We start from the raw sequence: 13739 nt of genomic DNA on the forward strand, positions 1-13739 counted from the left end.
TTATACACAGTATTAAGCATATTTCTGTAAAAGGGCTTTGATACTAGTTATAGGTATTGTACCATAATTTTGAAGTAAAGACAAGCTGCTTTTCTTGGTTTTGCTAACTTGCATGACTACTGCCAATGTCTTAGAAGCTGTCTGAAATGAGCTTCAGATTTTGTAAGCGGGTCTGTCTGTAGATTGACTTATGTGGGTCTATCTGCAGATTGATTTAAGTGCATCTACCTATTTACTCAGCAGCCTTTTATAAAGATTTTCTGATAAGCTTTTTGATCTTTTTAGGGTTTTTTTATTGATCCATTATGATGATTAAGGCCATAATTTTCCCTGCAGTTCAATCTGCCACTAAATAAATGGCTTAGCTTTCTGGTACCCACATGAATTGTAAGGAAGATGAGTTTCATCATGGAAACTTGTGCACACACACAGGGAAGGAGACAGCACAAGTGCAGGCAGCTCTGGCCAGGGAAGGGTCAGGATAGCTGCTTCTGCCAGTGGTGCTTCCTTAAAGTGAAAAAGAGAATTGCAGTGTTAGCAGCACACAGCAAGAGTGAGGTTAAAGGGAATATCAACTGACCCTGGTAGAACTGCATGGGTAAGCTCGCATATGCTTTTGATCAGACTGAATAGAGGAGAAACTGGGGGAAATGTTATCCTTGAAGTGACTTGAAATGTTGTAATAAGAAAAGCCACTAAGGCAATTTTTATCATTTTCTTCTTTCTATTGAAAGAAGAGGCCTGCAACATGTTAATATATGTATGTGAAAACCAAGACTCCCCACCACCACAAAGCAGGAGAAAGTGAGACAGCTCCCGGGCTGTGAAATGGCTGTCCATGAACAGGCCTAATAGGTCTGATCTGATGAGCAGTAAACTCTTCCAAAAGACGGGCTGAAGGTAGCTTTGGCCAATTCCCTGGTCACAGGAGCCAAAAAGCTTTTGGCTTTTCATACTCATTAGGTTTAGAGAAAAGAGTCTGTGACCTAAGAGTAAGAGGAGTAATTGGGACAGACCAGTCACCCTGGCAATGGCCTTCAGGAAGAACTGAGAAATTGCCAGTGTGGTGCCTGCCTGGCTGCCGGAGCCAGGGACACTAAATGCAGCAAGGCTCATGTACAGAAAAGTTTACCAGTGTAGCCAGGCACACCTGACATCAGTCTGTAGTTTGTTGATTGAAGCTGCTTGTGCTGTCCTGAGCCACAGATGGATTGTCCGGGCTTCTTTCTGCCCGTGGCCCTGGTGCAGGGACTTGCTGCTAATCTTGGTGTGAATACAGGTGTACATCCAATTGCACCACTGATACACAGGCACTTATAAAGCGGGTTAGGTTGGAAGGTCTGCCCATTAAGATAATAAACTCCATTGAGCTCACATCCTACAGCTACCAGATCTGCAAATGGTAAACAACAGTTACTAACACAGGAGGAGCACGTGGTTCCTGCTTACAGAGTGCTAAAATGTGACCAGCCTTTACTGCACCCACAGCTTCAAGTTCTTCCCAAGCACAGTTTGGTTTTTGTTTTTTATTTATGCCCAGTGATAACTACAGCTGCCTAACTTTAAGTCAGTCATCAACACATCTGCAAATAACAGGCTTGTGCGCAATGAACTGGTTTCACTAATGCATACACAGGTAAGTTTAAAAGACAGTCCCGGCCCTACTGGGGTTCTGTAACTGATCAGTCAGAGGACTGGGTTAGGGTACATTGCCTAGCACAGAGCTGTGCAGCACCAGCAAGCAGTTTGCCTCTGAAACCCTTCACCTCTGTGCTCCCACCCTCCTGGATTTCAAGAAAAGAACATGAAAGACCAACTTACATGCACACACGCCTGTTTCGTACCTAGGCTCATCTTCTGAGTAGTCACAGTAGAGGCCTTTGTGGGGATCACAGATGTCTGCTTCATTGCAGGTCTCTCCTGACTGCCTGGCACAGACCTTACAGCAGCCACAACCATCCTTCACCAAGCTTATCCCGGGGCTGCAGGTTGGCACAGGTGGGCATCTGCATGGCCAATGACAAACCTCCTTGCGCTGGTGGACTTCACTGGTTTCTGAAGGTTTTTCTCCAGGCTTGACTGATGGGCTGTGGAAAAACTTACACACAGTGGGATATTTTGAGAACTGAATGCATTATGCATAGGTGGGACAGCATAAAATTAAGTTGGGATGGAAAAAACCATGAAATTCCATGAAGACACTTAACATTTCTCATCTCACAGGATCCAAAAGCGAGAGGCTGTGAGGTTTAGGTAGGAGACAGTGGACCAATTTCATCAGTCACTGTCATGCACTGAAATGTTCCACCAGCGAGCCTGGCCTACTGCTTTTGTGAAACAGAATTCATTGGTCTTTCCTTTGCCTTCAATAGAGCAAACCCTGTAGCAGAGCTGAAGTAGGGAAAAAGTGTTTTGAAGTAGATGGTGGATTTGGTTTAAATATTCCTTCCCACAAACCTCCTATCAGGTTAATTAACTTTTGATTCCTCCCACTGATAGCCAACCATTTCCATGGGTGCTACTTCTGATGGCAAAAGCCTTTTAAAATAGTAAACCTCTGAGTGTTATTTTTACTCCAAAATTTGAGTAGCTGTTTGGGAAAGAGCGTTATAGTATTCACAAATTCTCTTGTGCTAGATGCAAAAATTGCATCCTAATAAGGAAGGCTAGTAGTTGCACCAAGTTTAATAGGTCATTTTCTAAGAGTGTATCTATTTGCATGAGTTCATTGAATCCAGGGCTTACAGGGCATATAAAAGAGATTTGTATCAGCAGTAGGAAGTCAAGACCTAGCCAGTGTTTACCATTTTCCACATTCTGTGTCAGAATTCATGTCTTTTTTTTTTCCCTCTCTTCCATTCCCCGCCCCCCCCCCCCCCTTTTTTTTTTTTTGTTTGTTTTTTTTCTTAAGACAAGGAAGTCCTAAGTAATGCTTGATGGGTTTATTTTTGGGAGGCGTGGGGGAAGATTAAGTCAGCAGAGTATGAAAGGATCTATTTGAGATAGCTATATTCTATCTGCTTTTTTGAAGAATTACATCTAAAACATAGCAGTTTAGATCTTAGCATTAAATCTTTTTCTGTTGCTGATTCGACAGAAACGCAGATGGTGAAACATTTATTCATCACGGATGACTGGATCCATAGTTAAATGGGGGCACACACAGCACTTGGCCACTAGTACAATGTGGGTCTTGGGAGCGGCTCTCATCAAGCAGCTCAGATTGTCTGCAGAGCAAGAGGGAAAGGCAAGATCCAGCCCCTCATCAGGTACCAGTGTCACCGTCGAGCTTGCAGAAAAAAAATAATGTATGTAGCCTGTTTTTTTTCTGGGAATATGAGGTCCTGCCTATCAGTTTCTTTGTTCCGACAAACTGCAGGACTCTACTGATGTCGACACCACCTCCAGCAGGGATGTCAAGGGAAAGCTGAGGAAGGCGCCGTCTGGCTGCGTTTCCTTTCAGTTCAACTTTCAAACTGGAAGTATCTGCAGAATTCAGCATTTCATATGTCATATCCCATGAAAGCTCTCACAGCATAATTGAGCTGGCCTAATTGCATGCAGCAGTAAATGACCTTTTAAAAGGCTTTTTTCTACCACTAATTTCCATTTTCCATGGTAATTTACAACTATATTTATGATATCTTAATCCGCAGCTACTAATGAAGCTCCAAAGTAGTAGCTTTCAAGTTCCTTTGGCTGAATGATTTTTAAGATAGATATTAATTCACAGAGGCAATTCATATAATAAATGAATATTAAACAATGTCATGCAGTATTCCAGGCAGCGTGCAGAAGATATTTTCATAAATACGTTATTTTTTTAACCATTTGCTGATAAAGGATTTTGTCTAATCCTTTTTACCTAAATGCAGCAATAGTATAGAAATAACTAACTTCAGTATATTTCTTTCAGGCAGCTAAGCCGTTACTATAAACAATAACATTAATTTGATGAACATGTGCACTGAAGTGTAAAGCTCCTTAAAGGCTTGCTCTGGAAGCAAGACACACAGGTGTTCAAGCCGTGTTCAAGACTGTATGGTTGCTTTAGGAAACACTTTCTTGCTGCTTTATTTCTTTTTAAGCAGAGAATTATTATTAGGAACTTGGCCACGTGCCGGATGTATGAGTTTATGTGGTTTAAATCAGGAATCACGTTTCAAAATGGGTATGTGTAGCAGGAAATAATCTGTGTGCTTCAACCAGTATGTTTAATTTGTATTGCAAATTAAAACATGCCTTAAACCTATAGAATTCTACCTAAGCAAGTGATTTTTCTCTCTTGTTTTTTTGGGGGAAAGATGTCGTGTCAACTGAAAAGTATGAGATGCAAAGTTTCCAGCAAGAAAAACAACATCAGGCAAGTATCTGGCAGTTTTAACTGGAATTACTGAAAACCTCAGTCTACCTGAAAATCTTCAAAAATCTCCTAATTTCTAATGAAAATTTAAAGTGTGCTTGTAAAGTTTACAGGCCAAATATTTTTCTAATTCTTGCTTCCCAAAGCTTCCATACCAAAGCCGTCAGCATTACTCAAGCCCACTGCATACTTTTCCTGATCCTATGGGCAGATCAGAAAATGAGACCATTGTGTAGGAACCCTTCATGTGTTGTTTGTTTTCTTATGTTTTAAAGATTGAACAAGGTCTCTATGGCATAAATAAGCAAATAGCAAAAGCAGGCAATGTATTCTTGCTAATGTTCAGTCATCTTAGTCTGGCTTTAAATATGCAGAAAGTTAGCAGAGGGAGACAATCATTTGAAAATTCTCCATTTGACATTCATTTTGATTGTAAAGGGAAAATACACTGTGTACACGTAAAGTGGATTTTCAAAGCTAAGTAAATAAATAATGAAATTGGCCTTTGACACAAATACCTTCAGCAAAAGCTATCACTCGAAATTTTCTTTTAAGCGACAAAGCGTAACACAGCCCAGACGCCTTTCTCATTTGTAAAACTAGCCTTAAGTCAGACCACTGTGCATATAAATATATATACACATATATGGAATATGACCATGGAGAAGATGTTTACTTTCTTACCGCATCAGATAATAATTTGTGCTTATATTAAAAAAAAAAAAAAAGAAAAAGAAAAAACAAAAAAAAAGAAGCAAGGTCACTGACAATTTCAGGCTCCCTAACACTTTTTTAACCACGGAATCATATTCATGTACAGCTTAGAGAGAAAAACCCACCAGAATCAGGGCTTATGCAGTAAATAAGTTGCAAATGAAATTTACTCAGGAGTAGGGAATGGCTCCTTATTCTTGATGAGGAATTTGCTTCTCTGAAATTTATTTTGTCATTAAGCAAATAAAAACTTAAACCAGGACAGAGTGAGGAAGGGAGAAATCTTTTTTCTTCTTTTTAATGAACTTACCTGTTGCGTACAAGGGATGATGAAGATGGTGGAAAAAAGGAGCCACCGCATGTTCCTGCACATTCAGAAGTGAAACTGGGAGATAGGGAACAGGCTGAGCTGTGTCAGAGGAAGCACTGAACACAAAGCTCCCCTCTGTCTCCCTTGCCAACCCTACGTTCCCCAGCACATGCACAAACACATACACGCATTCACACTTGAAATTCTCCACTTCATACAGAACCAGCTTCACACTGAAATTTCCAAATGATCTTTTCTCTGCCCAGTGCTAGAATACAGATTTTCACACCCAGCTTGATCCCATCCAGCTGCTTCAGCAAATTCTGCCTGACTTAATTGAGGTCGGGTAGGGTGACATCTGATTCTTAAGATCTTGCTGCTGGAAATGTAGTGTTATTTTTAACTTGTCTTTAAGTCCCTGTTACAGGAATTTCTGCAATCCGGAGGGCAGAGCCCCAAATACATGTATTTTTTGAGACAGAGAAAGCAGAGTTGCTCAAAATTTCTAATGTATTGCACCTAGCAGAATTATACCCTAAAAATTAACACCATCAGTACACGCTCTCTAGATAGGGAAAGAGATGCTATAGTGTGTTATAACACTAGTACATATTCTGCACTGCTTCTTTCCATGGAATGCTAATGGGGAAACTCAAACTAGAATGTACTTTTGCCTGAAGTATGCACCTTGTCTTACTGCCATGCCACCCCGTTAAACACAAGAGCATTCAAATCTCCACATTTCCTCCTCCCTTGTACTATCAAGGTGACGCTCCTGATTTTTAGGCTAACAAGTGAGAGTCTCCAGGATAAGATAAAAGCTGCACCCCTGCCAACAGTGGTGTTGGTGGTGCCCTGGTGAATGTTCCTCCTTTGTGTTTGTCCGTGCTGAGTCACCTCCTGTGAAGTCCAAGAGTTACTAGGGAAGGCTGCCAAAGACCAGACTCAACAGCAGCTGTGTGTGGACAGAGGCAGCGATGGGAGTATGGAATCAAATCCAGTCTATGTAATTCTGGTTTGCTCTGTGACTCAGAGGACCACATGCCCTCTACAGTTACAAACAAATCCTGAACTGCCCCTCCAAACTCTTGAGCAGTCAGCTGTAAATCACTGAAGAGCTGCTTTTCTTTAGCACAACCCCTTTGTCACATAATTCAACGTAAAGTCCAAACAGTACCTAGGTACCAAGTGGATACTGCAGATCAGTTCATTTCAGTGATGTTACTCTGAGTAGGTGACAGTGCAGACTAGGTCTGGCTCAGGCCTAGCGTTTCCCACTAAAAGCTTATGAACATAGCACCTAGGTTTCCCAAAAATCTCTTCTGTATACTTCCAAAACACATTGTTTCATAGGAACAGAGGACAGTTGAGGTTGGAAGAGACCCAGGAGGTCTCCAGTGCAATCCCTACTCAAGCAGGGTCAGCTCTGAGATCGGAGTAGGTTACTCAGGGCTCTGTCTATTTGGGTCTGGAAAACCTCCAAGGGTGGAAACTGCCAAACCTCTCCTGGCAGCCTTTCGGAGTGGTAATAATGAGCAATGCAGATCTCCTCTCAGCTATAGTTTTCTCCTGCGCACCCAAAGACACCCCTTTTGCTCTAGCCCAGAAGAAGTGAGGAAGGTCAGAGGACTAGCACATCCATTCTGCTCCTCCTAGGGCTGCAGGGGAGCACACAGCATTCATCTGAAATGTGTTGCTCCTTTTTGCATGACAGAAATAAAGCATGTGGCTAGAGTGGGGCTGGGGATGCTCTGTGTGAGCTAGCAAAGACTCATCTGCTGTGGATAATGGTCCCCAGTCTTGGGACACAGGAGAGAGATATACGTGTAGGATTATCCATTTGTTTTATATGGTGCATTTTGCTGGAATCTCCTGGAGAGCGTGTTATCATCAGGATTGGAGAGTGAGACTTTGAAACTGGGGTTTGAGTATCATGAAGCCGGCATAGAAAACGTGCGGTTTGGGAAGGGTGGGAGGAAGACATTCTGGTGGTACAACACATTAGAATGTGATTTTACATGGCTGGATGGTTGCTCACATGTGTGCAAAGCAACCAGTGTGCTGCTTCAGCCTGGGAAGGGCCTGCTGCTAGGACCAGCACTCCTAGAACAACCCAGCTCTCCAAAGCAATAACGTGCCTTCATTGCATCTCCCTAACAAATGCATTAACTGAGGCTGTCTGGCACTTGCAGTAACCTGCAGTACTGAACCCTGAGTGTATTTAGTAAGGAGCCACAAGACCATGAACCCTAACCTCTTTGCATAAATAATGTGCCAATGCTTTGACTTAGTATTAGAGTCTGTGTCTCTGCTAGTATTTGCTCTGATTTGAATAAATGGAGGCTGTGTGCCCCTTTCCTCTCCTGCAGATCTCTAGTGATCCCTCACAACTTAAAAATTAATGGTCTTAATGTTATGTCCAGACACAGCAATAGTTTGTCTGTATGCATCCTTCTTGCCACATGTCCCTTGCAAATCTGATTACATAAAGCCTCATTCATTTCCTGAACTAAACCTGCTCTGTTATCTGGTGCCATTCTAATATTACCCTGAATGGAAATTAATTTGGTTGTATATTCAGCAATCTTTACACAACTGCACAAGTTTCTTCAGTGCCAAAAAATCATCTTCCTGTCTGTGAAACATGCCATGTAAATCCACTGTCTTAAGAGATGGAAAAGTAAGGGATATAAACCCATAAATTAATATAACCATGCATTCTAACAGGCTACCCTGTCTTAGACAAAATGCCAGAGGTATTCATTATTGATATCTGTTATGGGCCAGGATTTTCAATGCTCTTTACTGAGCTTGGTGGAGTAGTTGTGACAAAACTGAGCAAAGCCAGGGTTGAGTTCAGTCATTCCTAATAACTGGGCGTCAGTCCCAGACACACACCGGAGCTGGGGGCTTACCTTCTGGCAGGAAGGTTTTAATGTGTTGTCCTGTTTTGTCACTCTTTGTGCATGGAAGTTACAAAAAGACTTCTATTTCAGTCAGTCAAACCTACTGTCCTTGTCTCTTTGCTTAAAAAAATAAACAAGAGTAAAAAGAAATAGACACATTATATGACAACATTTTGCCCTTGGCTCACCCTGTCTCACATGCTGTTTGCTCACTCAGGCTTTGCAAAGAAACTGCTTGCTTCAAAACAACCATGCTCCAAAACCGCCGATGGACTTCACTAAGAGCTATGCTTGCTATCAACAGCAGCTTGGCCACACTGAGGCACAGACATTTTCCTGCTGGGAGTAGCAGGGTTTGCTCCCAGGCGGCATGGCATACTCCAGGTCCCAGGTTTAGCCATGCTCAGCGTCTGGTGCTGTTCCCAGCTGGGTCACTGAGGCCAGTCACTGTGATAGTCCTTGCAGAGGAGCCACTTCTTGTGATGTGCCGCCCTGCTTGACTGGTTTGCTGCTCAACTTCTGTAAATTTGCGCCACTTTTGCTTCTCTTCAAATTGAGTATCAGAAATAAGTTGCACTCAGAAAGGCTCCGTACCTCTCCTCCTGGACCACCACAAGTAATAGTACGTTCCTTAATGCATCTGAGGAAGGAACTTCTCCCGAGATGACAAAGATATTGCTAATGGGACAGAAATCCATCTGAATAATACACACCCACTTCAGCAAGGCTATATGCAACACCAAGATCACTGTTGGAGGGGTAGAAATGCTTTGTACAAGGGCAGCTATAATACATTCCCCACAGTATTCAGCTGTTTCTATTTCAGCTTCTGTCTACTTCCAAACTAATTTATAAAGCTTCTCAGAGCCATAACGCACTACCTGATTTATGAAGGTATTTACACGCTGATTTAAGATGTCTAGGTCCCATTATCAAAACTGACTTATGCAGGCAGCTGTCTATATCCTATTTTCTTCTAACAGCCCTTAAACGCAGAAAAGATGCTGTAAAATAGCTGTATTCCCAAGGATGCATCTCTAAAATGTTTTATCTTTCCATGACCATCAACTATGTGAAACAAGAAACTCTCAAAATCATTTAAGCTGGATATTTGTCAGCAAAGAGAGGCTGAGCTTTCATTTTTCTTGTTAGCAGGTCTTTTAAAAATCTGTACATGCTGAACAGGATCAGCCTGTGCTCTGCCCAGCTCTGCGAGGCAGACTGTGTAATCCATCGAGAGAGGCACAGGCTATAAAATACAGGCCAGGAACTGCGAAGGCAGAGACAGGAGTAAAAATGAAGACAAATTACAGACCCACCAAGCAAGGCAAAGAAGTGTAACACTGGAATTGGCCAATTCTGCATAAAATGCTGCAGCTCTGCTTTCTCTTTCTACTTCGAGGCTGAATTCACTGTGGCAGAACAGACTTGCATCAGCCTAAATCATATTTGCAAAGCAGCTTTTCTCCTCATAGCCTGGCTCTGTTGGCACCCTGACACCAGCAGCTCCAGCCTCCCCTACCTTTGTCCCCCCATGGCTGGCCAGAGCTTTGCAGAGCAGGCAGCCAGCTGCTCCTCAAGGAGAAATGCCATCAGGATAAATATTTGAGCACAGCAGTTAATTCTGCATGTCAGGAGACATGCAAACTTCCACTGAGGCTCATACAGTTCTCAAAGGGTTTCCATTGTTAGCTATAGGAGGAAATGGTAAAGCAGCTCCCAAACTCCTGGGCTATTTACACATGTAATTTGTGTGCCAGCTAAAAAATATTCCCAACGGAAGCGAAAATAAGGTCCTAGCCAACATCCTACCCAAACCTTCCTTGAGGGGAAGGCACAGGACAGAAAAAAAACCAACCTACACTGTATTTTTTCCCAAAACACCAGTTGGGATTTTTATTTTTATTCCCAGTACATACTTTATTAACCTTTTAAAAATTCCCACCTAAATATCAGTGTATTCCCAATTGGTATGTCCAGATTTATTTTGGCACAAAGTCATCAAAAACACAAACTCAGCTCTTTCGTCTACAGGGAAAGTGTGTGATGCTCTCTACAGACCCAGAGACACCCATAAATTGTAGAGCAGTGGCTGGATCTCATGCCCATTTTGCATGGCAAGTGTCCCAGAGAGTGAGAAACACTCAGCAAGGGGAAAAGAGGCTGAGCCCGCTGGTGTAGTCACCTCCACTTCTTTCCCTTCATGAACAAAGAAAGTCACCTCCACCTCTCTCCTCCAATGTATGAGGAAGCTGCTCTGAGTTTCAGGACTGAAAGAATTTTCCCCTTCATTGGATGGGTCCATTAAAAATAGCAGAAGCTGGGGAACTAGTGGTGGAGAGTCCAAAAAGCAAACGCTGGGTGGGCACATCAGATCTGGGCAAGGTTCAGGGTTTGCAAAGGTGGTGACAGACTGTTTTCAGGCTCTTGTGAATGAAGATTTCAGAAGGGGCATAAAAGTTCTTGCCCTAGCCTTCAGGCTGTGTCTTTCAGGCTCTAAAAGGTAATGAGGTATCCAAGAGAGAAAAATCTATACTTTATTGTAAGGGTATGGAGAATAGTAAAATTTCTTATTTTTCTACTTAAGAATCTCACCTTAGCTTATATGTATGAAAGAGTGCAAAACCTATGGGAAACTCAGTTTAAACACTCACATTTGATTTCTTGCAGTTTCCTCAATAGAAAAAGCATCAAAACCTGCAAAACATTCAAGCAAAACCCCACACCGACTCAAACTCTCCAGAGACCTTGCAAGATTGCCTAGCTTGCAAGAAAATGTTGCCAAACTGTTGGGTTGACCACCCCAGCAATTCAGTTGCATGTTACACTTCCTTTTTCATGCCTACAGTAGAATTCCCTGTAAATCATAAGGGGGAAAGAAAACAGCCACCTCCATTGCACAACTGTGTCCATTTACTTCATTCCAATGCTTCAGTCCAAATAACTTGTCCATTGTCACCAGGCTGAGGTAAGGAGACAAGATAGTAGGCAGGGGTCAGCTGGTGGGTTCCCAAACCTCACTTGCCATGTGGGTAGAAGGTGGTGGAAGAAAAAAAAAACAAAAAAACAGGAAGGGGTTAAGGCAGAAGTTGCCTAGTGAATGATTGCACCTGGCTCAGAGTTATCTCCAATCTGGAAAAGCCCACAGGAGACCTCAAACATGAACAAGTGAAAATGTGTCTGAGGTGCAAGGCTTTCAGTACCATTTTGCAGAAAGGATTGTTTCTTTTACGTTTTCTATACAAGTCATGGTCTCTTGATAGCTACAAAAGTCTCTATATTGCTTCTGCAAAAGTTGGACCTCAGAGATGTTGCCTTAGTTTTATTTTGCTGCTTTAAAATTCTGGCTCCCCGTGCGGTGGGAGCCATGTTGCTGGCTGCTGGTGGGGTGATGCAGTGGCAGAAAGCAAACCCAGGGTAATTTAAATGGGAAAGGGAAGAGAATCAGGAGGTTTAGCACTGCTGGAGCCAGGCCATTCACAGGGCCAGTTTTAGAGCTGGTACCCCCTCATCGCTGCTCTAGTCTCCTGCCCAAAGTAGGGCTGAGGGTGCAGGCACTGCACCTACCACCTTGCCTTGCATCTCCTGCTGACCAGTTGCCAGAGGAAGGATACCCTGCAGGTACCAGGGCAGATACCCAGGAGGCCTCTGGATAAACCAGCACTGCAGTGTGGGGCCGTGCCTAAGAAGAAATGAGAAAAAAGCTTTTCCAATCTAATTAAACGCAAGAAAGGTATTATTGTTTTCTTTTATGTACCCTCAATAATGCATGGATCCCTCAATCCTTGTCTTTCACGATCTCTTACAGACTACCTTAAACTCACCGAAGAAGTGCTCGGTCTTGCATTAGGTACAGCCCTGCCATCTGTTGGATTTTTTTTAAATTTAAACACTTGTTTAATACCAGAAGAAAAAAATTACAGCAGTTGCTTGTTTTTTTCTCAGTCAAATATGTGTTTGCTTTCCTAAAGGAGTTCAGAAACTAGCAATGACATCAACATTTCCTGGGGAGTCCAGTTCATCTGGGACCCCATCCAGAGCCTGTGCCCGAGGCTCCTGCCTCAGAGTCTGTCCCACCAAAGGTGTAAACCGGCTTCAGTGATGGCAGCATCCCACTTCTGTGGGCATCTTGCCACACGAAAAGGAAAAGGTTCCTTTTAAGGGAAAAACATTGTTTTCTTAACATGAGACTAACAGATCATCTGTCATGTATGTTTTTCCAGGCTCCAGAGAGACTACCAGGGAAGAAGATCAGGGTACTAAAAGGCCTTTTAACCTAACAAAGACAGGGATAGGAAGACCCAGCAACGAGCATCTCAAGGCAGACATTCTTATTAGACACAAATATTTAACAGAGGATGAACTATAACACAATATATAGAGGGAAGTGACAGGTCTCTGTCTTTCTGTGGTGAGACTCCCCTAGATGTCCTCCAAGGTGGACAGCTACATGTCACCTAGGGACCCTTTCTGTCTCAGGAGAACAACAGGCACCTCCATGGTGCAGTTCATTTCTTCAAATGAGCACTTCGTCCTCAGGAGATGAATCTCATCCTTGAAGTGCCTCTGTACCTTTTACTCCGTGGTGACCATGCAGGGAGGTTGGGATGACATCTGGTCAGAGAAGCATGCCTTTTGTGTCTAGGCATCTGTCTGGCCAAGCCACTTGAATGAAAAACAAATGCCCAAAGCTTGGGTGACCAGATGCAGTGTATAACTTGATGCTTAGACATCCTCAGGTGCTTTCCCAGTCCCTTCTGGCCTTGCTGTCTGTGTTTCTGGGGGTGGCACCACAGCAGAGCCATAGGCACAGTGCAGCCTACCATGGGGTTGGAATAGGCAACCAGGGCCAGCCCATGATCTGGATGATCTTGAAAAGTGCTTTTGGTTCATCGCTCTGTGGGAGGGGCAATGGGAGAGGGTGCCCCTATGGCAGTGCTCTGTCAAGTCGCGGGAGAGATCAGCCACAGCTACCCAGCAAGCGCTCACTCTGCAGCTGTGTCCAGCACAACACCCACCACCAGCTCCTTTTCAAGAAGAGGAGAGCTTCAATTAAAAAAAAATAAAAAATGTAAAGAGACTTACCAGAGAGCCTCTGAGCATGGAGGATATGTTCATTGCCATTGTTCTAATGCCACTGTTCAAGCCTCCGATGATTTTGAATATGCTCACATTACTCTTTCGTTCTGAACAGAAGAAACAAGTACTCTGGATTCTGTTTTCATATGTTTAAGCTACATTCAGCAGAAAAGAAGCCCCAAGTGTTTTATGTTGAGGGAGCCAGGTAAAGTTAGTTACACTGGCAACTAGATATTTCTTCTTATGAAAATATGAAAGGCAGGGCTTAGAAACTGCTTATTCAAGCTGCTGTTGCAACTGCAGACAATGGCAGGAGATGCTCCCTGATGTACACTCTTGGAAGTGGGGTTTTTTGAACAATAGGCAT

At 43.0% G+C, this 13739-nt stretch overlaps 1 protein-coding gene across 1 annotated transcript in view; it reads right to left on the reverse strand.

Moving 5' to 3' along the window:
* Nucleotides 1–13417, reverse strand: part of CCN6 (cellular communication network factor 6) — a gene marked incomplete at its 5' end in the record, with an annotated part of 17374 nt that extends 3957 nt beyond the window's left edge. The window contains 5 exons of the mRNA XM_080389206.1: nt 1151–1393; nt 1822–2087; nt 5388–5462; nt 13117–13190; nt 13379–13417. Of these exons, the coding sequence (XP_080245332.1) occupies nt 1151–1393; nt 1822–2087; nt 5388–5462; nt 13117–13190; nt 13379–13417 (697 nt within the window). The remainder of the gene's footprint in view (nt 1–1150; nt 1394–1821; nt 2088–5387; nt 5463–13116; nt 13191–13378) is intronic.
* Between the last annotated feature and the right edge of the window lie 322 nt (nt 13418–13739).

The sequence above is a fragment of the Falco punctatus genome (assembly GCF_963210335.1).
Source record: "Falco punctatus genome assembly, chromosome: 5".
NCBI classification, from domain to species: domain Eukaryota; kingdom Metazoa; phylum Chordata; class Aves; order Falconiformes; family Falconidae; genus Falco; species Falco punctatus.